Here is a 26,216-nt window from a genome sequence, read left to right on the forward strand (position 1 = left end):
CCTGAAAAAGTTCCTAAATTAAATCTACAATCACTTAAAAACTATGTACAAGGAAAAAAGTCAAATGGATGAAGAATACTTATTGTTCAGTCTATGATATGCAAGTGGTTGTACATCCCATAAAACTAATCTCTCACTGCATGTAGAGATATACTGCAGATGAGACCAGATGAACTGGATCCAGATCTAAAAAATATGAGTGGGTGGAGTTGATGTTTGCAAATGTTTGTTGTTGCTATTTAGTCATTTTCAGTCATGTCTGACTCCTCATAATCCATTTTGGGGTTTTCTTGGCAAAAATAATAGAGTGATTTGACATTTTCTTCTCCAGATCATTTCACAGATGAGGAAACTGAGTAAAATGGGGTTAAGTGATTTACCTAGGTTCATACTAATTAGTAACTATCTAAGGCTGGAATCAAACTCAGGTCTGCCTGACTGATGGCCTGGCACTAAATCTATTGCACTACCTTGATCGTCTCATTCAGAAATGTACAATGCTTTTTCCTGAAACAAAGCATCATTGTTTTAACACTGATATTCTTTCAGAGACCCAGAGATAGCCAAAAATGGTTGTGAATCATGGAGCACCAATTTCCAAAGAATCAAAATGACAGATCACTCACAGAGTAAGGAAGAGGTTCATAATGACCATAAGTATAGTACATATTACCAATGAAAAACAGTTCATAATAAGTAGAATAAAAAATAAGGAAGAGATATATGCCTGGAAAAGCAGATAAGTTATCTAGAATGAGATGGAAAGTATGTGCTCTGAGTGTAGAATGAAGCATACTTTTAAATTTTCTTGATTTTTCTTACTTTTTTTTTCAACATCACTAACATGGAAATATGCTTTGTATGACTTCACATGTATAACTGATAACATATCACTTGCCTTCTCATTGGGTAGGGGAGAGGGTGGAGAGAAGGAAAGAATTTGGAAATCAAAATAAAAAAAATGAATGTCAAAACCAAAAACCCCAAAGCAAATAAATAATGAATTTCTTTTAAAAATAAAAAAAAATTACCACAAAAAAGTAAAAAAAACCCCCAAAAACAAATGATGTGAAATTATGAGAACAAACTTGGTCCCAAGGAATTCATTCTATCTCCTTTGCAAAGCTGCATGAATGGGAGGAACATCGCATATATTGTCATGATAGACAGGTAAGTCTTGCTGCTTTTTTCCTTCTCTTTTTCTTTTCTTTTTTAAATACTTTTTTTTTTTAAATAAAAGATGCTTCTCTGGGGAGAAGTGGGAGGATATGGGGAAAAATATAGGCACTCTAAAAAAAAGATATGAATAAAATCTATTTTAAAAAATGAAAACCTCACAGCATGTTTGGGGTATGATAGATTTTTCATGCAGGATGTAGATCATGAAAACATAGACCAAAGTTGCAAGAGTTGGGAAGATCCATAGGGATAGGCAATGATCTGTACCACCTGTACCCACATTCATGAAAGCATACAGCCACTCATTGAGGGATCAGAGTACTAGTCAAAATTTATACACTAATGATGGGGTAAATATTTATTTTAGGAAGAAAATTTAAGTAAAAAGGAAGGGTAGTTAATTCTTTGTGATGGTCAATTGCTCAAGCAAGACTTTCAGTTGGAGTTTCTACTCTTCCCCAAATGCGTTATATAATCATTCAGATTAAGTGAGCGTAAATGTGTGTGTGTGGAGGGTAGGAAGATGAAAATGACACTGTTTTCCCTTTTCTTAAAATTTAAATCTATTAGCCATTAAAATTATGTAAACAAAGAAACTTACTTAAAAATTTTAAAATATATTTTAAAAATTACAAAATTCATTAAAAGCGTTCAGTTAGTTAGATTCTATGTCCTCTTCAGCAAACTTTCTTTCCTGTATATTTTATTGTGGATTCGTTGTAATCATTCCACTATTATTATTTATATAGTTCAATTAACATGTTTATTTTAATTTTGGCTCTGCATTTTTTTCACCCCACATCACTACATATATGTCATCTGACATTAATTTTAGTCTTTATATATGATGTTTCTTATGTGACAATAATACGACATTATGTTCACAAACTACAGTTTTTTCAGTATTCATCAAATTTAGAACCACAAGTTGTTGCCATTTGTTTACTATTATACATGATGCTATGAATATTTTTGTAGAGATAATTTATTTTTGTTTCCATTAATAACATCCTTAGTACTAGTAGTAGCATTCACTCGTAGAAAGGTCATAAAGTTCTTACTGTATAATATCAAAACTCTTTCTAAAAATATTATAGTAACTCACAAATCCATTATTGGCTTTATAGTTGCACCTATTCTCAAGAGACTTGCCAGCACTGAATTTTATCATGTTGAACTTTTTCCCAGTTTAATACCTGCCACTCTACTACTGCCTAAAGATGGAGATGCCACTCCTCTTCACTGTCCTGTGGTTCTGGTACTGTCAAACTGCAGCCATTACTATCTGTATTTTTTAATGACAGCCAATATATTACTGCCCTCTCATGTCTATTTTTCCTTCTGTAATTGTTCCTTTTTTGTATAGCTAAGAATTTTACTCCCCTCTGCAGCTCTGACAAGTTATAACATTTCATTTTCATTTCCACTGTAAATTTCATCTACGCTTTTATAAATTCAGATTACTTACTTAGTTGAAAGTCATTATGATATAGCTTATCAGATGTGGATCTCATTCTATTTTTGTCATAACATTATCTAACTTTTTTGCAGTTATTATTGAATATTAAAATCCTTCACTGTATTTTGAACTTAATTTCTCAAACACTAGTCCATTATGGTCCTTTCTTCTTAATTTTGGATTTTCTGATCAATTCTTTCCATCAGTTTCTTCTAGTTTTTGATAGTGATATATCAAAATACTAAGTAAAGTCACTGTCCATGTGTACTTCCTGTTCAAGAGACAGGATGACCCTAAAGCCTTAGTGCAGTTTTAAGTTAAAGCACTATGATTTTGGGGATACCATGTATTCACATGAGGATGAGCTATTTGTTTTGTCCATCTAAATGTATATTATGGTTTAGCTAAAAGACAAGCTTCATCACCTTGATTTTTCTTGTATGGGAAAACCCTTTGAGTAATCATAGACTGCTCTAATCTGGGGGTCTTCACAATATTCTAAGATTTGATGAAATCAATACAATGTCATCTGGTTAATAGGAATATCTGGAGGTCCTTACCATCTATTAAAAAATTCTTCTTCCACTTGATCTTGTTCCTGGAGTTGCTTTATAATAGTGGCAAACAACTTTAAGGAGCACATATCACCCTTTGACAGATGTTGCACTTTGACAGATGCTAATAGCCAGAGTTTTGAACAAATTTATCTTTGTTTTTATATCTTTCAAGGAATTGTCTATCATTCTGACAGGTGCATAGGTAACAACATCTTATTAAAGAAGAGCCTTTAAAACAGCATTTCACTTTACTTAATCAAATGCTTTTTTTGTAATTAATAGACAATAAACCTAATGGAATCTTGTATTATCTATGTCTTTCAGTCAATTACGTGACTGTAATTTCAAGTCAATTCAGAAGCATTTAAGAGCCCTCCATGTTTGTGGCAGGCCTTTATATGGCTGGTTGTTGAAGGTACAGAGATAAAATAAAAAACAATTACTGGTCTTATGGAGCTTACACACTTCTAAGGAAAGAAGTGATAAAGATATGGTCTGCTTTAAAAAGCCTCTCTGTTCTTTTCTCATACCTTAATTGCCCTCAATTATATGTGTAGATATTAATATCAAATGCACTGATACTATCATCTTTTTGATGACGCAAAAAGGCAGATCATACCTCATCCCTGTCTGCCTGTACCATGGGACCAATTCATCAGAAGAGGCTAATTCAATGTGCTCAGGGTCATAGATTCATAGAATCATAGACTCAGAGCTAGAAAGCAGGAGAGAGAGAGGTCATCAAACCCAACCATCTAAGCTTACAGAAGAGTAAACTAAGGCACAGTGATAATGATTTCCCTAGGATCACACTGCTAATGACTAAGGATTTGAACCCAGGCCTTCCTGATTCTACTTCCAGTTCCCTATCTGCTAAGTCCCCCAACACTGTGACATCCTCTCCTGTCATCTCTCCCTCTCTTTATGTGGCCAGGCTATCTTCTCCACCATTGTACAATTCCTTGATGACATCATTTACCTCTATTCTTCCTTGGAGGCCCTCATTGTTTATGTGTTACAGCCTACTCTTAATCTCCTTGTTCCTTTCCTATTAACCTCTGTGTGATATTAATTTTAATCCTCAGTAACTGTTGTATTCTAGGTCTTCCTCCTATAAAAAAAAATCCTAGTAGAATGGCTTGAGAATCAATCCATTAGCATTCTCAAAATTTTACCACCATCAGAATGATATGTATTTGTATAGATAGTTCTCCATAGGTGGATCTATCTATCTATCTATCTATCTATCTATCTATCTATCTATCTATCTATCTCTATCTATCTATCTATCTATCTATCTATCTATCTATCTATCTATCTATCTAATCACATTATGTATACACTTGGGCTAGTCCATTTCTACTTTCCCAAGTGGAGCACTGAGGACATTCAATGTTAACATGGCAGGAGGTCTCCAATGGAATACCCCAGAAATATGTGGTTGGCCTTAAGCTCTTTTAACATTTTGATCAATGACTTGGATAAAGGCATAGATGGCAGGTTCATTAAATTTGCAGATGATACACTAGATGACTAAATTAGAATTCATATAGATTCTAAAAAGCTAAAGCATTCCAATGAATTTAATAAGGTGAAATTCAATAGGGATAAACATAAAACCTTAATATTTGACTGTCTTGTTTTTCTAGTTGTATTTTCAGTGCTGCATCTTACACTCACCACATTCAGTCAGTCAATAAGCATTTATTGAGCACTTCCAGTATGTCAGGAACTGTACTAAGCACTGATAAAATAACTATAAGCACAAAGAATGAGTCCCAAACCTCAAAGAGTTCATATTTTAATAAGGAATGACAACATACCTGGGGAAGGGATAGAAGGTCACCTGCCTTCTCCCCCTCTAGAGAGAAAGGAATGTTGCTGAGATGACACATGAGCCATGGCTGGCTCAGGCATTCACTCAAACAGAAATCCCAGGAAGCAGCAACTCACCAATGGGAGGAAGGAGCTGGTCACAGTGGCAGAGTTATCTACAGGGTGAGAAGGTCCTAGGGCCTTAGGAAAGAAGTCCAGAGAGTCTGGAGTGAAGGGAGAAAAGTAAGCTATGGCTTACTTACTTATGGCCCAGGAACGTTCCCAAATGGAGGTTCTAGGTAAGAACTTGTCAATGGGGCAAAGTGGCCAGCCACAGGGATAAAGGTATCTCCAGGGGGAAAAGGCTTCAGGGATGGAGGTGGACAAGTCTGGAGAATCAGAAACGAAGTCAGGAGAGGAGACATTACATACCTTTCCATTGCACTTGGGTATCCACAATTTTGATTCTTTGGACAAGATGGTGTTCCCTAATTCACAGATATGTAGGGTCTCCAGAAGGATATTCATAAGGTGGATTTTCCTTCTAGAGATGTAACATGTAGCCCGCCTTTTCCTGCCCATGTTCCTGTGAAACTCTTACCCGTGGTATCCCATAAACTTGCCACAAGGGCAATACTGCACTAAGTGTTGGTTCCTTCTTTCTTCGTGATATGTCTAGGATCCAGCACATAGACTACTGACAGCTTTTTTAGTTGTTTTGCCTCAATCATATTTCTTGAATGATATCCTTTATATTCATTTTCTTTCTGAATTCTTCCTTGTAATGTCTAGCATCTACAGCATATTACTAATGGTGACGCATGCACAAGTAGTCTAAATGATATACAAGAAATGTATGATTAGATAACAAAGGGGAACCTATCATGCAGTGAGATTGAAGGTTAATAGATAGATACTTTGAGTGCTTTAACTAGGGGACATTAAAATACCACGAGGAAGATCTTCTGCACATTATGTAGATCTACTAAGAAGAATTTATAGGATGGCATGGACAAAAATTGTCCAGGATCACAGGACCTTAGATTTAGAGTTGCAGAAGACCCTAAAATTATCTAGTTTAACCTCATTTTACAAACGAGGAAACTGAGACCAGAGAGGTTAAGTTACTTTCCCAAAATGATAAGAAGATATGAAAGCACTGAAATATGTATCATTTATCCATACTGATGAGGACAGAGATTGAAACCTATATATGCACATGTGTATTTATATACATGCATTCATACATATATTAAATATATGTATTTCAATAGTTTACTAAACCACTCTAGAGAGTAACTGTTTTATGCAATTCAGGTTCAAAAGATAAATTTTTACAGCTTTGACCATGGTTAAAATTTATAATAGCAATATTATAATTTTCTATATTTCTTTTTAAAATTCCTTATACACCTTTGGGAAAATAAAAATCTATCATCTGCTTGGTCTCCTAATCCCCATCAGAGGACTGGTTTCTAGTCCCACACTCTTAAGTCATTTTTGCTGCTGGCCTTACATATGAGGGAAAAAACTGATTCTGTCATGATCAACAACAGTAGGCTTGGGTTAGTGTAGTGTGTGACACTTTAATAACATCGTCATTGTCTTCATCAATAACCACTATAAACACACTCTAAGTCACTACAATAAATACATTTGCTTGATCTTTATTCAGCAAGAGATCCTGACTCTTAAGGCTTAGTTTTCTTGTCCTTCAACCTAGTTGATATGATCTTAAGTTAAAATAAGCAATTTACAAACAACAATTTACTAAAACTCTGGATGTTTTTAAAACTCTATCAGATATATAAAATTTAGAATGATAAAATTTGATACTCTCAAGGAAAGCTGGGGAGATGGATCTCATGCAAAAAGGAAGGAATTAAGGAATAATAAAGTACTAAAAGTCAGTGGTACTGACACATCCAGGAGAGCTTGGACTAGGGAGAATTTCAAGGAAAAGGTGGAACTTCAGATGAGCTGGGAAGTATGGACAGGCTGTAGGTAAGTGGAGAGAAAGAGCATTCTGTGTTTGCATGTGTGTAGGGGATGGGGTGGTGAGAGAAGTACAGAGACAAGGGGAGTAACTGATAACATAAGCAAAGGCATATGAAAGAGCTGACTAAAGTAGACACTATGCTAGGAATAATCTGAAATAAGGTTGATTATGTAGGGTGAGGCAATATAGTCAAGTGTCTGGAAAGCCAACCAGAGGAGATTGGACTTGATACTGCCATTGGTTCCTGGTCAAGGAAGTGACATGAGAATGTTAGTTTAGGAAGACTCATCTGGTATGCAAGATAGGAAACAGGGACTGAAAGCAAGGCATTCAGCTTATCATAGTATAGTCTTAGCATGAGGTGACTAAAGGACTGGATTGGGTGGCAAGGGCGGGATTGAAGAAGGAAATGCTTATCAAAATGTAGACTTCAAAGGAATAAATGACAAGACTTGATCAAAGATTAGATGAAGGGGTGAAAGAGAAAGAAGAACAAAAGGTGATTTCAATATTTTTACCTTAGAAAACTGAACAAGAAATACATACATGGATAAAAAACAAAATAATTCCACTTGGTTACCTGGCACAAAGAGGAAAAAATCATTTAAATAGCATAGAATCTAGGCAATAACTAGGTCATAGTATGAATTTAAAGTTGACAAAATTCCTTGAGGTCACAACTTATTAACCTTTATGAATTGTTATGGTAAAAAATTTTTTTGTAAAAAGATCACTTGGTGTGATCAACAAGTAATTCTTAATGAACAGGTATATTTAGTTCTGAGAAGACAAAACCAAAACCAACAGTTCTTGCCTGTAAGTAATTTACATTCTGAAGGGGGAGCTACATGTATATATATACATATATATGTATGTATACATATATATGTATATATACATATACACACATATATATACACATATACATACACACATATATGAACATGTTGCATATAAGTATAGAAAGCATAAAGGTATAGAAAGGTATATAGAAAGCATAAAGATAGATCAGATACAAGATAATTTTGGAAAGGAAGAAAGGACCAGGAAAGAACTCTTGCAGAAGATGGTGCTTGAGCTAAATCTTTAAGAAAGACAGGGGTTTTAAGAGGCAGTAAATCTGGTGATGAAAGCTCTCTGACCTTATCTATGTTGGTCCATCAGTGACAGGGACAGCGTACACTCGAGGTGTACTATAGGACATTCTATCTGGGCAGCACCTGACAAAGCAATACTCCCCTTGGCATAGTTTTCAAGAACCCAGAGTTGTCACCTTTCTGGCACAAGAACAAACACAAGCAGGACTTTAATAGAGAGAAAAATGTCCATATTTCATATGCATAAAGTATTGAAAACTTTAAATGTTAACATCAGAAGTTAAAGTTCATCTAGGTGAAATAATTATATGCAATATTATCTTTTCCCAAGATCCATTTTTTAGATAATATGCACTGTTTTCTAAGAGTTGTAGAAAGATAGAAGCTGCAAAAACAGAACTGAAGTTTTGTTCTAAATATATCTAAAAATGTTTGAAAAAAAGTGTCCAAAAACTGTTGTTTAAAATCATAAAATGTCAGGTATTCCATTACCATAATATCTGAACTCTATTTGCTAAGAATTACATTCATCTGATTCAAATATTGTGTAGAGGAATTTGGAACTATGCCCAAAGGGCTATAAAACCATGTACACCCTTTGACTTAGCAATAGCACAACTAAGTCTGCATTCCAAAAGACAGAAAAAAACTAAAAGGAAAAGGATCTATATGTACAAAAATATTTGCAGCAACTCTTTTCTGGGGGCAAAAAATTAGAAATTGAGGAGATGCCCATCAACTGGGGAATGGTTGAACAAGTTGTCGCATGTGATTATGATGGATTACTATGGCACTATAAGAACTGATGAGCAGGATGCTCTCAGAAAAACCCTGGAAAGACTTGCATGGGCTGATGCAAAGCAAAATGTACTCTGTACAAAGCAACAGCAATAAGCAGTAAGATGATCAACTGTGAATGACTCAGATAGCCTTAGCAATACAACTTTGAAGGACTTATGATAAAAAATACTATCCATCCCCAGAGAAAGAACTGACGGTGTCTGAATACAGATTGAAGTATACTTTTTTAATTTTATTTTTCTTGAGGTCTTTTTTGTCTATGTTTTCTTTCACAACATAACTATTATGTTTTGCATGACTAAACATGTTTAACCTATATTGAACTGCTTGCATTCTTAATGGGGTGGGGGTCATGGGGAGGGAGCAAAGGAGAGAATTTGGAACTCCAAGTTTTATAAACGAATATTAAAAATTGTTTTTACATGTAGTGGGGAAAATAAATTAATTAAAAAATAAAATAATAATTGAGTTCATGATTATGACAGATCATAGTGACCTCTGTGGTAGCACACTCATCTATCTCACCTAAAGTGTCCATAATCTTTAAACCAGACACTCCCCTTTTAGGAACACATATCAAAAGACAAAGTCATCATCTCCACTGGATATTGAAATGGCATTATTTATAGTTATTACTGCATTTTAAGTTCAGAGAGCAGGTAACATGTTTTATACCTCTTTGCATCACCTACAACAGCGATGTCAAGCTCAAATAGAAATAGAAGCCACTAAACCATTCATAAGGATCTTTGCTGGCCTCATACTGATTCAGAAAATTGTCTATTAACATTATCTAAATTTTGTTGCATTTCTATTTATTTTGTTAAATATTTAGCAATTACATTTTAATTTGACTGAAGCAATCCTTGGGAATGATGCAGACCACATTGCATGTTTGACACTATTGATCTATGACACAAGTTATAACATATTCAGCAGATATTTGCTAAACTGAATTATCAGGATCATTAACTATTAGCAGATAAAAGAAGCTTAGAGTTTATTTAAATATTCTCCTTTTATAGCAGAGACAATGGAGGCCTAGAAACTTAGGTCACAGCTAGCGTCAGAGTCAAGGTGAAAATGCGCCACCTGAATCGTAGTTAAGTGCTATTTCGACTACATCATATGGCTTTCGTTATATTCTGGAGTAACTTTACATCTTACGCAAAAATTATACTTTTTATGGAAATTACCAAAGCAAGAATTGTGTCAGGTGTTAAAAAAAATATTACTTGTAATTTACAAAATGAAAAAAGCTTACTATCTATTGGAAGCTAAATCACTACAGGAAAAACAGAAATTGCATTCCTGGGGGACAAAAAGACAGAATTCAAAACACTTGGCTTCTCTTAAATATAAAAAAACAACAAAAAGGCTACTGCCGTTATCTGCATGAAACTGATTAAATCTGGACAACAAATGTGTGTGTGTTTGTCCTTCATTGCTGAAGAAGACCATGCCATCCGAGAAATGATGCCATGACTTGCACTTGACTTTGTTTTGAGTGAGGGAGGGCTGTGCAGGTCACCAGACTCACTTCTCCTCCAGAGCCATCTGAATCCAGTGACCAGATATTCATCAGGATGACTGGAGATGACCCAAGATGAGGCAAGTTGGGGTTCAGTGACTTGCCCAAGGTCACACAGCTAGTGAGTGTCAAGTGTCTGAGGTGAGATTTGAACTCAGGTCCTCCTGACTCCTGCATTGGTGCTCTATCCACTGCACCAAATAGCTGCCCCATGTGTTGTATCCCACACAACAAACGTGTAGACCTTAGAAGAAAGATCACCAAAGGTAGAAAATGGATAAATTTTAGTGAAGCTTTTTAATTCCCAAGATAACTTACTCCTAAAGTCATGTCTATACTCTTGAGGTAAGCAGAAAAGAGATTCTTTTTCAAAGGTTTACTCCAAGTACTTCATCCTGAGGCAGAAAAATCCTCTGAAACACAGGTAGGGAGAGGGGAAGCGGGGAGAGGGTAACAGACATGGCCTAAAAGCTAAAGGGAACAATTCATTTGAGTTAAGCTTGGTATTTGGTTTTCTTTTCTTCTAAAATATTAATTGCACATTTTTCATTCTCCCTTTGCTTGTATGATTCATTTCTTTTTCTTGGTGTAGAATTTAGGTTTCCTTTAGTGCTTTTTATTTGTTCTTTCTCATCCTTTCTTTCACTTGGTAATGACAGTTACAAGAAGGGGGTGGGGGAAAGAAGGGACGCTAGCTAAGACAAGTGGTCCAGACTGTCACATTCAAGGAAGAAAAAAAGTAATGATATAAAGTAGATAAACTCGTATTTATTTCCATCTTCAAACTGCTGTCCTGTTCTTGGGCAGATGAAGTAATTTTGCTGTGCAACAGGTAGAAACTCCCATTCTGAGGCAAGAGAAGGAAACTGTTTTCTTGAAAGAATACTTTTTTTTTCTGTACATTTAAAAACATATTCTACTATACTAATTCAGCTACTGAGATCCTGTGATCTGGACAGCTGTGCATTTCAAGTTATAGTATACCTTTTTAAATCTACAAGGAATTTTATCAACTCTAAGTTTACATGAGAACATGATTACCTTCTAAATATGCTGACAAAATGATTTTTTTGGTGCTTTCTGTCAAAGATGAAAACGGACAACTGTGTGTCATGATCCTTGAGACCTTAGACTCCTATTTTTCCAAAATAAGTGAAGTAAATAGAAAATAAGGTAGCTTTATTCACATTACCCCCACATTACATAGCAATAGAATTCCAGAGCTGGAAATGACCATGCCAAACATAATTTTATCTCCTTATCTTATGGATAGGGAAACTGAGGTCCAGAAGATACATAACCAAGGCCAAAGAAGAGAATGAAAGAACCTATTTTTTAGGATATTAATATTTAAGATCTGGAGGTATCAACAGAATAACTAGCTTTTCAATGATTGAATAAATGTGACTAAAACTGATAAATTGTCAAGTGACTCTAGGGTAACAAGTGACTCAGCATTATAGCATCAAGAGTAAATGGAGTGCCAGTCTGTGTAATTATTTATCCAAGAAGATGCTATATAGTTGAGTTATGGCTAAAAGGTGGAGATTTTGAGGCAAATGGAGAAAAGAAGGTAGTTATGTGAAGTGTATAATCAAGGATGTGGTAGTGGGGAGGGTCCCCACAGGGGCTGGTCTCTTCACCTACAAGAACTGGGCTTCTTCTGGGAAAGAGGCACAATAGATGCTGTGTAGGCTAGAACCACAAGGCAGTGGCAAAACCTGCGTAGGGAGGACAATCCAGAAGAGATACCTTAGAAGTTTCAATTCCATGAGATATACAGAAAATATAGTCTAGACAAAAGGCGTCATGAACCACAGAATAACAGGCAGAAAGAAAGAATTAATAATGAAGGGAGTGAGAGAAATCAACTTTGGAAAGGAGTGTAAAAACAAAATATAAAATGCTTGTGAACAGGACTAGTTAAAGGGGAAGGGAGGAACTGACTAACAAAGGGGAAAAAAAAGGGGGAAGATTAAATAACCAAATAAAAGCAAGAAAGACAAAGGAATGAATAAACATAACTCCAAAGGGAAAGGGGTAACAAAATAGAAGAGGAAATGTAGGTAAAGGGAAGAGAGCCAATGAGAATAGGGCTATCTTTAAAAAATATTAAGCTAAAGAGACTGAAGGAATATAGTATTATTTTTACATAAGAAAAGAAAAAAAAACTTGAAAAAAGCCAGTATTAGAGACAAACAGGGCAAATTTAGAAAACTAACTTTTATAACTTTAAATGTGGATGGATGACAGTGACAGGTTGGACAAGAAAACATAACCCAGCAATCTGTTGCTTATAAGAAACACATTTAATAAACAAAGCCATATACAAAATAAAACTGAAGAAATGGAAAAAAATTAGTTTTATCAAGTAAATAAAAAAAAATAGAAGTCGCAATAATGCTAACAAAGAAAAAAATAAACATTCAAAAATAAAGTGGAACAAAGAAATTTATGATGCCAAAAGGAACTACAGACAACAATATCAGTAATAAATTTTTATGTTCCAAATGCCTGAGCATTCACAATCATAAAATAATATCTGAGCTTCAAGAAGACACAGAAAGTAAGACAATAGTGACTGTAAACATCAATATCCATCTCTCAGCTTTGTGTATGTCTAATAGTAACAAGAGGGAAAATAAGAAACTAAACAAATTGCTGAGGAAATTAAGAGTTAAAAGATTTATGGTGTCTTCTGAAAGGGACTGCAAAAGAATATACATATTTTGCAGGACCACATGAAATGCTTACAAAAAATTGATCACATATTTTGCAAACAAATAAGAAAAGGCAGAAATAGTAAATATATCTTTTACAAACCATAGTGCAATTAAAATTGGTTTTGGTTCAGGGACCACAAACAAAAGACACAGATCTAAACAAAGAATTAACAAAGAAACATTAAGTAATAAGTGGATCCACAGAACAAATAGTAGAAAAAATTGATAATTATGTGAAAGAAAATGATGATGAAACAACGCACCAAAATTTTTCAGATCCAGCTAAAGCAGTCCTCAAGGGAAAAAATCTTATTTCTACATTAGAAAAAAGATTATTATCTAAAACATATTAATTACTACATAATGAAACATTATATAGTAATATGCTAGTACATTATTATTAGTAATACACTAGTATATTATTATAATACACTAATATTATATAGAAATATTACTATATAATTTAAATATAATCTAATATCTATAATATTAATTACTACACAATCTAAAATATATTAATTGCAATTATATAATATCTACATTGATAACATAGTTTATCTATATTAACCATATCTTACACTTTAACAAAACAGAAAAAGAGGATGAAATGAATGAAATTGAAAATGAATTGAAAATGCATTTTAAAAATTAAGAAAGCCAAGAAAATTAAAATGAACACAGAAATTTTTTTAATTGGAGGTGAAAAATACAAATTAGAAAAAGATTCCCTAGAAATGATAAACAAAAATTAAAAACTATTTCTTTAAAAATTCTAGTAAATTTGATAAACCATTAGCTCATCTGATTTTTTTAAAAAAGGGAAGAAAATCAAACAAATAAAATAACAAATGAGTAGAAAATCACAATAAGAACAGAAGCAATAAAAAGAATAATCAGAACCTATTATACATAACTATTTGCTAACAAAACTATGAACAACAACAAGAAAAAGGGAATATCTTAAAAAATACAAAATACTCAAACTTTTAGAAGACCAAAGAGAGATCTTAAAAAGTTCAATCGCAGAAAGGTAAGTAAGTTTTTACATCTATAAAAACAACAACTTCCTGATGGATTTCAAGGAGAATCCCATCAAATTTTATGAGTAAATTAGTATTCTTACTTCATCAGTTATTCTCAAAAATTAAGAAGGAAAGCATCCTGCCAGAATCCTTTTATGAGATGAATATAATACTAATAGCTTTTACCTAGAAAAAGATAAAACACAGTATGGGCCAATATCATTAATAAATATTTACTCAAAGATTTTAAACATAACCCACAGCGATTTATCAAAAAAATCATCCACTCTGACCAAGTGGGATTTATGCCATGGATGCAGGGACAGTTACCAATTATAATTAGATATTAGTTTAAATAACGACTGAAATGAATGGATGAATATTTATAAAATATATAAAATACCCAAATTAATAAAACAAGAATTACTTTACATAACCCAATCTCAGAAAAACAAATGGAAAAAGCTACAAATGAATTCCCAAAATGGGAAGAGAATGCATGGGCCAGAATGATTTACAAATGAATTCTATCAGATATTCAAAGAAAAATTAATTCTCATATTACATGAATAATTTGGGAAAATAGAGAAAGGAGGCATCCTATCAAATTTTATAAGTATGATCCTAACACTCAAGCCAGGGAAAGACAAAGCAGAAAAACAACCAATATCAATGCAAAAATATTGAAATACATATTAAAAAGGAGGCTACATAAACATATTGAAAAAAATTTTAACTACTGTTAAATGCTTCAGACTTATATTTGCCTTTCTGCAGTTTTCAATGACCGCTCCTAATTCTGTCCTCTGAAGCCAAGCAAAAGAAGCATATTCTCTCATCAGTCTATTACCACCTGGGGGAACCAACAGCCTGAAGGCCATGTGTGGCCTTGTAGGTCCTTGGGCACAGCTTTTTGACAGTCCAACTTTTACAGCAGAAATCCTTCTATTACGGGGATCTGTTCTGTGAAGTTTGGATTCTGTCAAAGAGCCACACTTGAGGACCTAGAGGACCACATGTGGCCTCGAGGCTGCAGGTTCTCTACCTGCCAGACCTTCAGATAATGAAAGAGCAGCTAATATATTCCCCACCCCTTACATCCCAAGGTCTTCTTTATTCCAGGCTAAACATCCCTATTTCCTTCAACAAATTCCCACAAGGCACAATTTAGAGTTCCTTTACCGCCCTCATGACCCTGTACTAGGTGCTTCTGGGAGTTTTATAACTGCCCTGCTACAAAGAAGATAGACTGTCTTTAAGTATATCTATACTAAACATAATACAACACAATACTCTATACATGGTCCAGTATGATGCCTGGCAAATAGTGGATACTAAATAAATATTTTTTGATTTCTATGTTTGACCAAAGCATGGTGTCCTTGACTATCATTTCCTGTACACTTGATTTTTAATGCAGCTTAAGATGACATCAGCCTTTCTTGATCACTATATAACACTGTTGAATCGTGCTGAGACTATCAGCTTGCTAAAAACCCTCAGATCTTTTACAAACTACTGTAGAGATACTTCCCCCATCTTGTATATAATAAGTTGAATCTTTGAATTCAAGTCCTTATTAAGTATCATCTTATTCAATCTGCCACAGCATTCCAGTCTGCCAAAATCTTTTTGAAGTCTATACTATGTGTTAAACTATAACTCCCAACTTCATGTAAACTGAAAATGTGATAAGCATGACTCCTTACAGTGACTTCAAACCAAATAACTCACAGAAATGTTAAATAACCTAGAGCTAAGTACATACCCCTGAGACACCTCATCATAGACCTATTTCCAAGTTGAAATTCAAGAACTGAAGTCTGAATCACAGTCATTTAAATAGTTCTAACCTAACTACACTATAATCTATCAATAAAGCAACAAGAGTTTAATAAATAGCTTTTCCATAAGACTATGCAAAACTCTATCAAACACTTTGCTAATATGCAGGGAAGCAACATCTTTAGAATTCTTTTGATCTACCTTAGTCTAATAATCATGGAGACAAAAAAGAAATGATTAGCATGGTATGATTAAGCCACGGTGGCCCTATGTAATCACTATGTAGGCTAACTATCTTTTCTTATGACTAAGAATGACTAAACTTATCAACAGCATTGACACTGTTCTGTATCTTGAGTATCAATTCTCTATTAGTCACTGTGTTCTGTCCGTTTTGGTCTAAAGGCCATTCTCCTAGGCAGAGAAAACAGAAGCAAAATAAAAGTTGAATTCTTTTCACTAACCATCGTGTGTGGCTGAGACATCTTCCTTTTGCACCTCTGACTCCCCTAACTTCCTTCAAATCCCAGATAAAATCCTATCTTCCAGAGGAAGCTTTTGCTGATCCGCCTTCTCTCTGTTGGTTATTTCCAATTTTTCTTTGTATACAGCTGTTGCATGTATCTCTGTTAGACTGTGAGCTACTTGAAAGCAGGAACTATCTCTTGCCTTTCTTTGTATACTCAGTACTTAATACATCTGCACATAGTGAGCACTTGTTCTCCATCACCATTATTCGATTTGCCTCAAATAAAGGTCCTACGCCTTCCTTGATTGCCTCTTTGCCCCTAGACTCTGAAAGAGAGAAATAAAACTAATCTCATCAGTTGGGAGCTTCCTCCACCCCCAAATGCATATCCCAGCTCATTCGTGCCTGTCCATCATCTTCCAAAAGTCTGTCACAGGAGAGCTACACAATGTGTTATCTCATTGCCACAAATGAACGCTAATCAAATATTAGTACTATTAGTACGGAGATGGATAGATCTTCCATTCTCCCAAAGATATATGGTCAAAGAACATAAACCATTTTCAAAAGAAGAAAAGAAAGATATTAACAATCATGTAAAAATATCTCAATTCACAATTTTAATCATGTAAAATTGAAAAGTCATTGCACAAAATCAAGGTAGTTGTAGGATGGAAACAATGAACTGGGAAAATTCTTGGCAGGAAATTTATCTGATGAAGGACTGACACCAAGATATATAAGGAAGTGATTCAAGTATGTAGGAATAAAAGCCATTCCTCAATATATACACGGTCAAAGAATTCGAACAGGCAATTTTTAAAATGAGAAATACAAAATATTAACAACTATCAAAAGTATCCCAAATCACTAGTAAGAAGAGAAATGGAAATTAAAGCAGCTCTGAAATTCTTTCTAACATCCATCAGATTGGTAAAAATGGCAAACAAAGCAAATGACAATTTCTGGAGGAAATATGGGATGTCAGGCACACTAATGCACTGTTGGTGGAGCTATGAACTGTGGTACAATCATTAGGAAATGCAATCTGGAATTTCACACAAAAAGTCACTAAACTATGAATATCTTTTTAATTCAGTGATACCACCATTATGACTTACACTCCAAACAGATAAAAAACACAGAAAGACAGGGCTCACATATACAACAATAATCGTAGCAGCGCTTGTTGCTGCAGCAAAAAACTTGAAAACCAAGGAAGAGCTAATCAACTGAGGAATGGTTGAATAAATCATGGCACATGACTGTAACAGGCTACGACTGCTGCAACATGAAAAACTGGAAGCAATGGATTTAAAGAGACCTGGAAGGACTTGTATGAACTGACACGAAGTGAAGGGAACTGAATCAGGAGCGACTACAGTGTCGTAAAGAAAAACAGCTGTGAAAGACTTCTGTCCAACCACAGTTAAGGATAAGTGATGAAATATGTCCTACCTCTTAACAGAGAAGCAGAACAAGATGTATATTTTCAGACACAATCAATGTATAAATTTGCTTTGCTTGCTAAAAAGGAGTTCTTTTTCATTTTGAAAGAGCTGAGAATTGGGAGAATCAGGACTAAAGATATTCATAAAAATTAATAGAAAGGTAGATTTTGTTTTAAACTCAGAGCATTATACAAAACTTTCTAACCACAACAATTTTATAACAAAATGGTAGTTAAGAATCATGTCACTGAAAGTATTCAGACCAGATGACCCCATGGGAGGTGTATGGAAGAGGGGTACTCTCTTTTGTTTGGGAGGCTTGGCCTCTGAACTTCTTCCGAGACTAAGCTATCATGAAACGTGTACTCTTCTGTTGACCTCTTTTTTTCAGCAGACACTATAATTCTAGTCTACATTCTGAGAAGAAATATTTTAGCTAAAATCTATTTGATTTTGTAACACTTGTCTTCTATACATTGTATTTTTTAAAAGAGAAGTAAAGAAAATGGAATGAGATGCCTCAATATAGCATAGAGGACCCAAGTCTTCCTGACTCCAAATCCTGCTTCTGATACATGTTCACTGGGTGATCTTCAGAAAATTACTCAACCTCTCTGAGCTTGAATTTCTTCCTCAATGGGGTTTTTACTAGATGCCCTCTGGATTGCTTCCAGCTCTAAATCTATGATCCTATGACTCACAGGAGAATCAGCTGCCTAGTGCTTTTCAAACAAGAGTTAGGGTTATAAACAGGAGTTCTGCATCTAGATAGTTCTAAGATAAAATGGTTGCTGGTAACCTACATGGAGAAGAATGTAGGTGAAAATGCTTTTTAACTATCAAGTCCTAAAATATAAGTTTATTAATAAATACATGCATATTAATATACATAAAATCCTATTTTTAAAATGATGGTTCACAAAGATAATCAGATTTCTTCAGAGAAGACTGGGGCTTAAATTGCAGACCTGTGGCAAGTCACTGAACCACTCTGAGGTTCATTTTTCCCATCTGTAAAATGAATAGTATAAAAGCTATGCTGCCTAACTCATTGGGCTGATTGGAGATCAAATATGATGCTTCTTTATAAAGTATTGCCTAAATATCAATATGGGCAGTTAGGTGGCGCAGTGGATAGAGCACCAGAGCTGGAGTCCAGAAGACTAGAGTTCAAATTCAGCCTTGGACACTTACAAACTGGGTGACCTAGGGCAAGCCATTTAACCCCATGTGCCTCAGTTTCCTCATCTGTAAAATGAGCTGGGGCTGCTAAGTGGCACAGTAGATAGAGTCCTAGGCCCGGAGTCAGGAAGACTCGAGTTCAAATTCAGCCTTAGCGACTTATTATTACCTGTGTGACCCTGGGCAAGTCATTTAACCCTGTTTGCCTCAATTTCCTCATCTGTAAAATGAATTAGAGAAGGAAATGGCAAACCCCTCCAGTATCTTTGCCAAGAAAAACTCAAATGGGGTCCCAAAGGGTCAGATACAACTGAAACAACTGAACAACCAAAAGATCAATATAAAATATTTAATTATGCATTCTGATTTTCAAACTCAGACTGCGATACTAGAGTATTCTTTAGGACCGACTGTCAAGAATGATTAAGGGTAGACTCCTATACTAGTACAAGCAATCATACCTGACATGTGACCTATGGATCCCTGGAGATCTCTGGAGTTACTGTGAGAAGCACATGAAGCCATGTGCACACTCAGTACTGTCATTTTATCACTGCATTTCTTCTCCATGGGTTAGTACCAATTATCATGTGGTGAGATGAAAAAAGTTATGACAATAAGAAGGGAATCATTTAAGCTAGAAAAGACTCTTATCACCATCATATATATATATTGGCTGAATTCCAGTATAAATTCAAAGTGTTTATATTGATGCATTTATCTATCTACACACATACACACACACACACACGTGTATGTGTGTATCTATCTATACATATGTAGCTTTAAGGAATGAATAATGATACAGGCATATTAAACATCACATAAATACGACAACTTCTTAACTATTAGGGTCTGACATACCGTGACTGATTCAAGTTTCTGTTTCACTTTCTGCATTCTCATAGACACTCTAGCAGCACTGATAAATTGATCAGTGGCAGATGCTATTGTATCTTGCATTGCTGAAGAACTGCTAAAAACCAGTGGATTTCTATGTGTTCCAGTTGCGGTGAGTGATCCATTGAAATCTTTGACCATTTCAGCCTCTTGCTGTGCAACTAGAAAAAAGTTAAGACAGATTAGTGATCAGATAACTCATTCAAAAATGTAAGTTATCATATTTTGTTAAATACGCTGAAAAAGTTTTTTTAATTATGTCATATTGTAACATCTGAAATTAACATGTAGGTTAAGCAAATTTTAAAGCTTGTTCATTGTAGTATAATTATTTATATTAAAACACTTTACAAATCAGAATTTAATTAAAGGTTACTTGAATATATAATTGAGCCTTTTACACTATTCAATCTTTTGAATTTGAGAAAAAAAATCAGAGAAGGAAAACCTTGCTTGTTTCATCCTCATCTCTCAGACCAAAAGGCTATATACACTAAACCGAAATCCTCTTATGTATGTAAGGAATAGGGAATTTCAGGTAGAGAACAAGGAGCCACTGAAGGATTCTGATTTGGAAAATTATATGAGCAGACCCTTGTATTAGGAAAATGCTGTGGGAGTAGTCAGGGGTGCTGAGCCCAGAGGATCCACCATTAGGAGGGTCACCCTATTCTAAGCATCTGGACTTCTTGAGGGGTAGGGAGAGGGGAGAAGGAAGAGTGACATGGCTGGTCACATTAATTGGATGAGTAAGGACCCTTCCAGTGAGATGAAGGACCATCAGCCTGACCACTTTGCCCTCCCCCACCCCCGATGGACTGTTCCCTCTCTTTATGTCCTCCAGCTCCTGGGCACTGACATCTCACTTGCTTGTGTATCCTAGGAACCAGTGGTCCTGGCTATAGGCCCTGTTGCTGGACTTATTCTTTTGCTCTGCAGCTCAATTCTCTTTTCTATGTTCTCTCCATTACTGTGTAACCTCCCTGACAGCAAAAACTATCTAGCTTTTTCTATTTGTATTCCCAGAGTTTTACACAGAGCTTGGCACATAGTAAACAGTTAATAATTTGCTTTTTCCATTTATTCATTTGTGTAGGATGGATAAAAGAGTCTAGAGATAATCAATAATCAATCAATCGATAATAAAGATTTGTTACGTGCCTAACTATGTGCCAGGCACCATGCTAAGCACTGGAGACAAGGAGAGATGGCTGATATCGTCTGGACAATGATGACCTGAATTAGGATGGTAAGGAAGGATTCTTTCCCCTAGGTCTAAATTCCATGTCTACTATTAAAAAAAACCTAACAACAAACTTCTAATAAATTTTAACAGTATATTTCTATTTATTTAAGTATTTTGGAATTATATATAAAGAAATCTTTTCTAATAAATTTTTAATAAAGACATGGGAATATTCACTCAGAAATATTAATTTTTCAAAAGTATATGTGCTCTTTTGATTTTTCTCAAATCTTGTAAAGATATTTTTAACTTCACTTGGAATATCTAATACTTTCACTTTATGGTTTTGTCAATGAAGCTTTCAAAAAGGCTTTTTAAACTATTTATTTTATATTGAAATACTTTTTAAAAGAAGTAGTGCTACAGAGTGAAGATAGAACAAACCTTGAAGTCAAGAAGACCTGGGTTCAAGTCTTGTCTATGGAAACTGAGGCTGAGAGGGTTAAATGATTTGTCTGTGATTGCACAGGTAGTTAAGTATAAGAGAGAGGGTCTGAACTTATGTCTTCTTAACTGCCAAAGTAGCATTCAATCCATTAGGTCCATCCTATGATCAATTTTCTTTACACACAAATTTACACACAAAGTGGATAGAATTATTTTCTATCATCATTCTCTGCATTTTCCAAATGATATTACTGATGGAAGCAGTGTTTTCTTTATGTAAAAACACAACCAAAAAGAGTTATTTGTAAGTTAGGGTTGTTGTTCACTTGTGTCTGACTCTCTGTGATGTTTTCTTGGCAAAGATACTGCAGTGGTTTGCCACTTCCTTCTCCAGCTCATTTGACAGATGAGGAAACTGAGGCTGGATTTGAACTCAGGTCTGCTTGACTCCAGGCCTGATGCCACCTAGCTGTGTGTAAGAGTTGCTTCTACAATGTTAACAGTAAGACTCCTCTTTGACTTTATACCTATGGGTATAAACCAGAAATGCTTTGTGCACTTATTATGACATGGTTCATTTGTGTAAGAGCTACTGCTGCTGACAATTCTCTCTAATTCGAGTGAGTGCTCCCATTTCTAACTCACTTGCTCATCTGCTGCTTTTCAGCATTTGGCAGCATGTTATCCGTGATAAAAATGTATCTAACACCTCCCATGCAGAAGAGGAAATTTTGAAGGTAAGCTACTGATCTAAGTAATAGCTTCTGGAACTTTCCCTCATTTCTCATCCTCTGCTAAGATGAGTCAGAGTGGGTAACAATGCTCCCACAAGGCTCACAGGTTGGATATGCTTTAGGCCCAATTCTGGGGAATCCTATTCTACTATTTTTAGCTGAGGGACTCAGGGAATGCCAAGAAGAAGGTGATTCCTAAACCATTTCATGTCGAGTAGTGTCTGTGACATTCATAAAACTGTTCAAGAAACTGCAAGAAGCTTTGGGTAGGCATCGTAAGTCTCACCGCACACAGGATGCTTGGGTACTACAGCCACACTTCAGGACTTTTACTGCCTTCAGGAATTTGATGCCTCCATGATAACAATAACTCCTTACATCTGTATAGCACTTTAAGATTTATAAAGTGTTTTCTTCACAACAATTCTAGAAGGCGGGTAGCTGGTGAAGTGACTCTCCTACGGGCATGTAACTATTAAACATCGAAGGTAGGATCCAAACTCAAGTCTCTTGGATCCAAGTCTAAAATTAATTCCTCTATATCCCGCTGCCCCCAGATATGCTGGGCTGACCTCAAGGTCAGACTATCACACTGATTCAAATATGAGTCATATTCTACCTTCCCCCTACGCTATCACCTACTCAAAGATGGCTTATACAAAACCTAAGTGTACCCTCTCATGAGTGCATTATTTCTTACTGTTAACCTACATGTTTTCTCTTTCTTTTCAAAGTGGTATCACACTAGAGGGTGATTCTAATGAGTTAGATTCAGCTTGGTGGTATAATGTAAGTTCCTTTAAGGTTAAAAAGATTTGTTCAGTTTTATTTTGTGGCACGCTGCTTTGAAGATAGTAGGCATCAAATGTTTGTAAAAATGGTGTATCTATCTGCTGCTCTCTTGCAGCCTCAAGGTCACGTGAGACCTTCTAGGTCCTTGGGGGCAGCCTTATGACTGAGTCCAAGTCTTACAGAACAAATTCTTTTATTAAGGGGATTTGGTCCGTCAAAGGGCTGCACCTGAGGACCTACGAGGCCAGAGTGGCCTCAAGACTCCAGGTTCCCCACCCTGTTAGAGTAGAGATGTTAGTATTCTCTCTGATATTCTATTTCTCTGCCGTTAAAATATTAGCCATTTTTCAGTAACATTTTATGAAGAGATTTCAACTTTGTCCTGCCAACGAAGAGGTTAAGAGTTTTCCTGGTGCTTCCTAGAAGATGAAGTCTGTTTTGCTAATAATATTTTGCATTTAAATCAGGTCTATGTTTTTCAGTGTGCTTGTTTTCCATTATTCTCATTTTATTCTTTAAGAAATGTATGCTCGTGGGTAGGCTGAGCTGATATAATAAAAAAGACAATTCTACCTAGTTCTTTCTCTGGATGTGGAAAGCATTTTTGCTTCAAGAGTCCACTGGAAATTTTTTAAGTCCATGCATTTCAATAAAGTACTAAGTCTACCAGAAAAATTCCTCGCACTCTGTGGTTGTTGCTGTGTACAAAGTTCTCCTGGTTCTGCTCCTTTCACTCAGCATCAGTTCACAAAAGTCTTTATAGGCTTCTCCAAAGTCTCTTGTTGGGTCATAATTTGAGACAGAGAACGTTATGAAGAGCAAAATGGATAATTTCGATTACATTAAATTGAAAAGTTTTTGCACAAAGAAACCCAATGCAACCAAGATTAGGAGGGAAGCAGAAAACTGGGAAAGAATGTTTGCAGCTAGTGTGTGTGATAAAGGCCTCATTTCTAAAATATATAGAGAACCGAGTCAAATGTACAAGAATACAAGTCATTTCCCAATTGATAAATGATCAAAAGATATGAACAGGCAGTTTTCAGAGGAAGAAATTAAAGCTATCTATAGTCATATGAAAAAATGCTCTAAATCTATTGATTAGAGATGCAAATCTAAACTACTCTGAGATACAACATCACACCTATCAGATTGGCTAACATGACAGAATAGTAAGATGATAAATGTTGGAAAGATATGGGAGAGTTGGAACACTAATTCATCGTTGGTGGAGCTGTTAGCTGATCCAACCATTCTGGAGAGCAATTTGGAACTATGCCCAAAGGGCTACAAAAATGTGCATACCCTCTGACCCAGCAATATCGCTTCTAGTTCTGTATCCCAAAGAGATCATAAAAATAGGAAAGGGTCCCACATGTACAAAAATATTTATAGCAGCTCTTTTTGTAGTAGTAAAGAACTGTAAATTGAGGGGATGTCCATCAATTGGGGAATGGCTGAACAACTTGTGGTATATGAATGTAATGGAGTACTCTATCATGCTATGAGAAATGATGAAAACTTCAGAGAGGCCTGGAAGGACTCATATGAACTGATGCTGAGTGAAAGGAGCAGAATCAAGAGAACTTTGTGCACAGCAACAACCTGTGTGTGAGGAATTTTTCTAGTAGATTTACTCCTTCACAGCAATGCAAGGACCTAAAACATTTCCAAAGGACTCTTGAGGCAAAATGCCTTCCACATCCAGAGAAAGAACTATGGAACTGGATCGTAGAATGAAGCAGATCATTTTCTCTTGTGTTATATTTTGTTTTGTTTTATGGTTTCTCCCATTCATTTTAATTCTTCTATGCAACATGACTAAAGTGAAAATATATTTAAAAAGAATGCATGTGTAGAACCTATATAAGATTGTATGCCATCTTGAAGAGGGAGTGGGGAGGGAGGGTAAAAAATCTAAGATACATGGAAGTGATTGTAGAAAACTGAAAACAAATAAAAAAAAGAAATGCATAACATACAAGGAAGGTGCTGCTCCCATTTTGAAGATGAGGAAACAGATGGAGCAGCCATCTTGCCTGTCACAGGACTAGTTCTGGATGACTCTACCATGGTTTTGCCACCTCCACTATCACCCAGGTTTAAATGCTAAGTGAACTTTGAGCCTTCTATCCATGTCTCACATATGTAATCAGGCACCATATCTCAATAAGTCTGATTCTACAATCTCTGGCCCCACCTCTCTATTCCTGTAGAACCACTCTGAGGCCTTAAATTCTTTTCCATTAGACTACGACAGTTGCTATTGTTCTTCAGTTGTTTTTCAGCCACATCTGACTCTTCATGACCCTATTTGGGATTTGCTTGACAACAATCCTAGAGTGGTTTGCCATTTCCTTCTCCAGCTCCTTTTACAGATGAGGAAACTGAGGCAGACAGAGTTAAGTGACTTGCCCAGGGTCACACAGCTAGTAAGTATCTGAAGCCGGATTTGAACTCAGTAAGATGAGCCTTTTTGACTCCAGACCCAGGACTCTCTTCACTGTACTACTTAGCCATCCTACAACAACAAAAACATGGTGTAACAGATTGTTCTCATCAAGAAGACAAAGGCTCAGATCCTACCTTCAGTGTTTAATGCCTGTGAGACCAGGGATGGTTAAGTCCTTTAACCTATGTTTTCGGTCTTATTTCATAGTAATTTTATTTATGTTTGACCCAGACTCAAGTACTCTCCATTCCTGTACTGCCTTCTCATCTTTGTGGTTTTGTCACAACGTCCCTATGACTGGAATGGTGACTCTCCTTCCTCTGCACATCCCTCACTGAACAAGTTCCTCTCTTGCTTCAAGGTCCAATTCACATGCTACCATTCTGATGAAAGACCTGGGTTTAAATCCTGGCTCTGTTGTTTACGCTGGGTCTGACTTTAGATAAAGTACTTAGCCTTCTGGGCCCCAGTTTCCTAGTATGTGAAATAAGAGGGGAAGGTTTGAACCACATAATGGTGCTTTCCAACATTATAGCATATGTATGGCCTCAAGTCTTTATCTAATTTGAGCTTTCAGATCAATTATTCAATGCTAATTATGTAGTTTGTGAAGAATTTATAATAGATTCTGTAGA

At 35.6% G+C, this 26,216-nt stretch overlaps 1 protein-coding gene across 11 annotated transcripts in view; it reads right to left on the minus strand.

Moving 5' to 3' along the window:
• Positions 1-26,216, minus strand: part of AHI1 (Abelson helper integration site 1) — a 279,355-nt gene that overhangs the window by 176,034 nt on the left and 77,105 nt on the right. For all 11 annotated transcript variants that reach the window (XR_011974556.1, XR_011974555.1, XM_072643419.1 and 8 more), the window contains one exon: positions 19,935-20,131. Coding sequence is in view for 9 of the 11 variants with exons in the window: in XM_072643419.1 (XP_072499520.1) it covers positions 19,935-20,131 (197 nt within the window). In the remaining 2 variants the exon portion in view is untranslated. The remainder of the gene's footprint in view (positions 1-19,934; positions 20,132-26,216) is intronic.

The sequence above is a fragment of the Notamacropus eugenii genome, chromosome 2 (assembly GCF_028372415.1).
Source record: "Notamacropus eugenii isolate mMacEug1 chromosome 2, mMacEug1.pri_v2, whole genome shotgun sequence".
Classification (NCBI taxonomy): Eukaryota; Metazoa; Chordata; class Mammalia; order Diprotodontia; family Macropodidae; genus Notamacropus; species Notamacropus eugenii.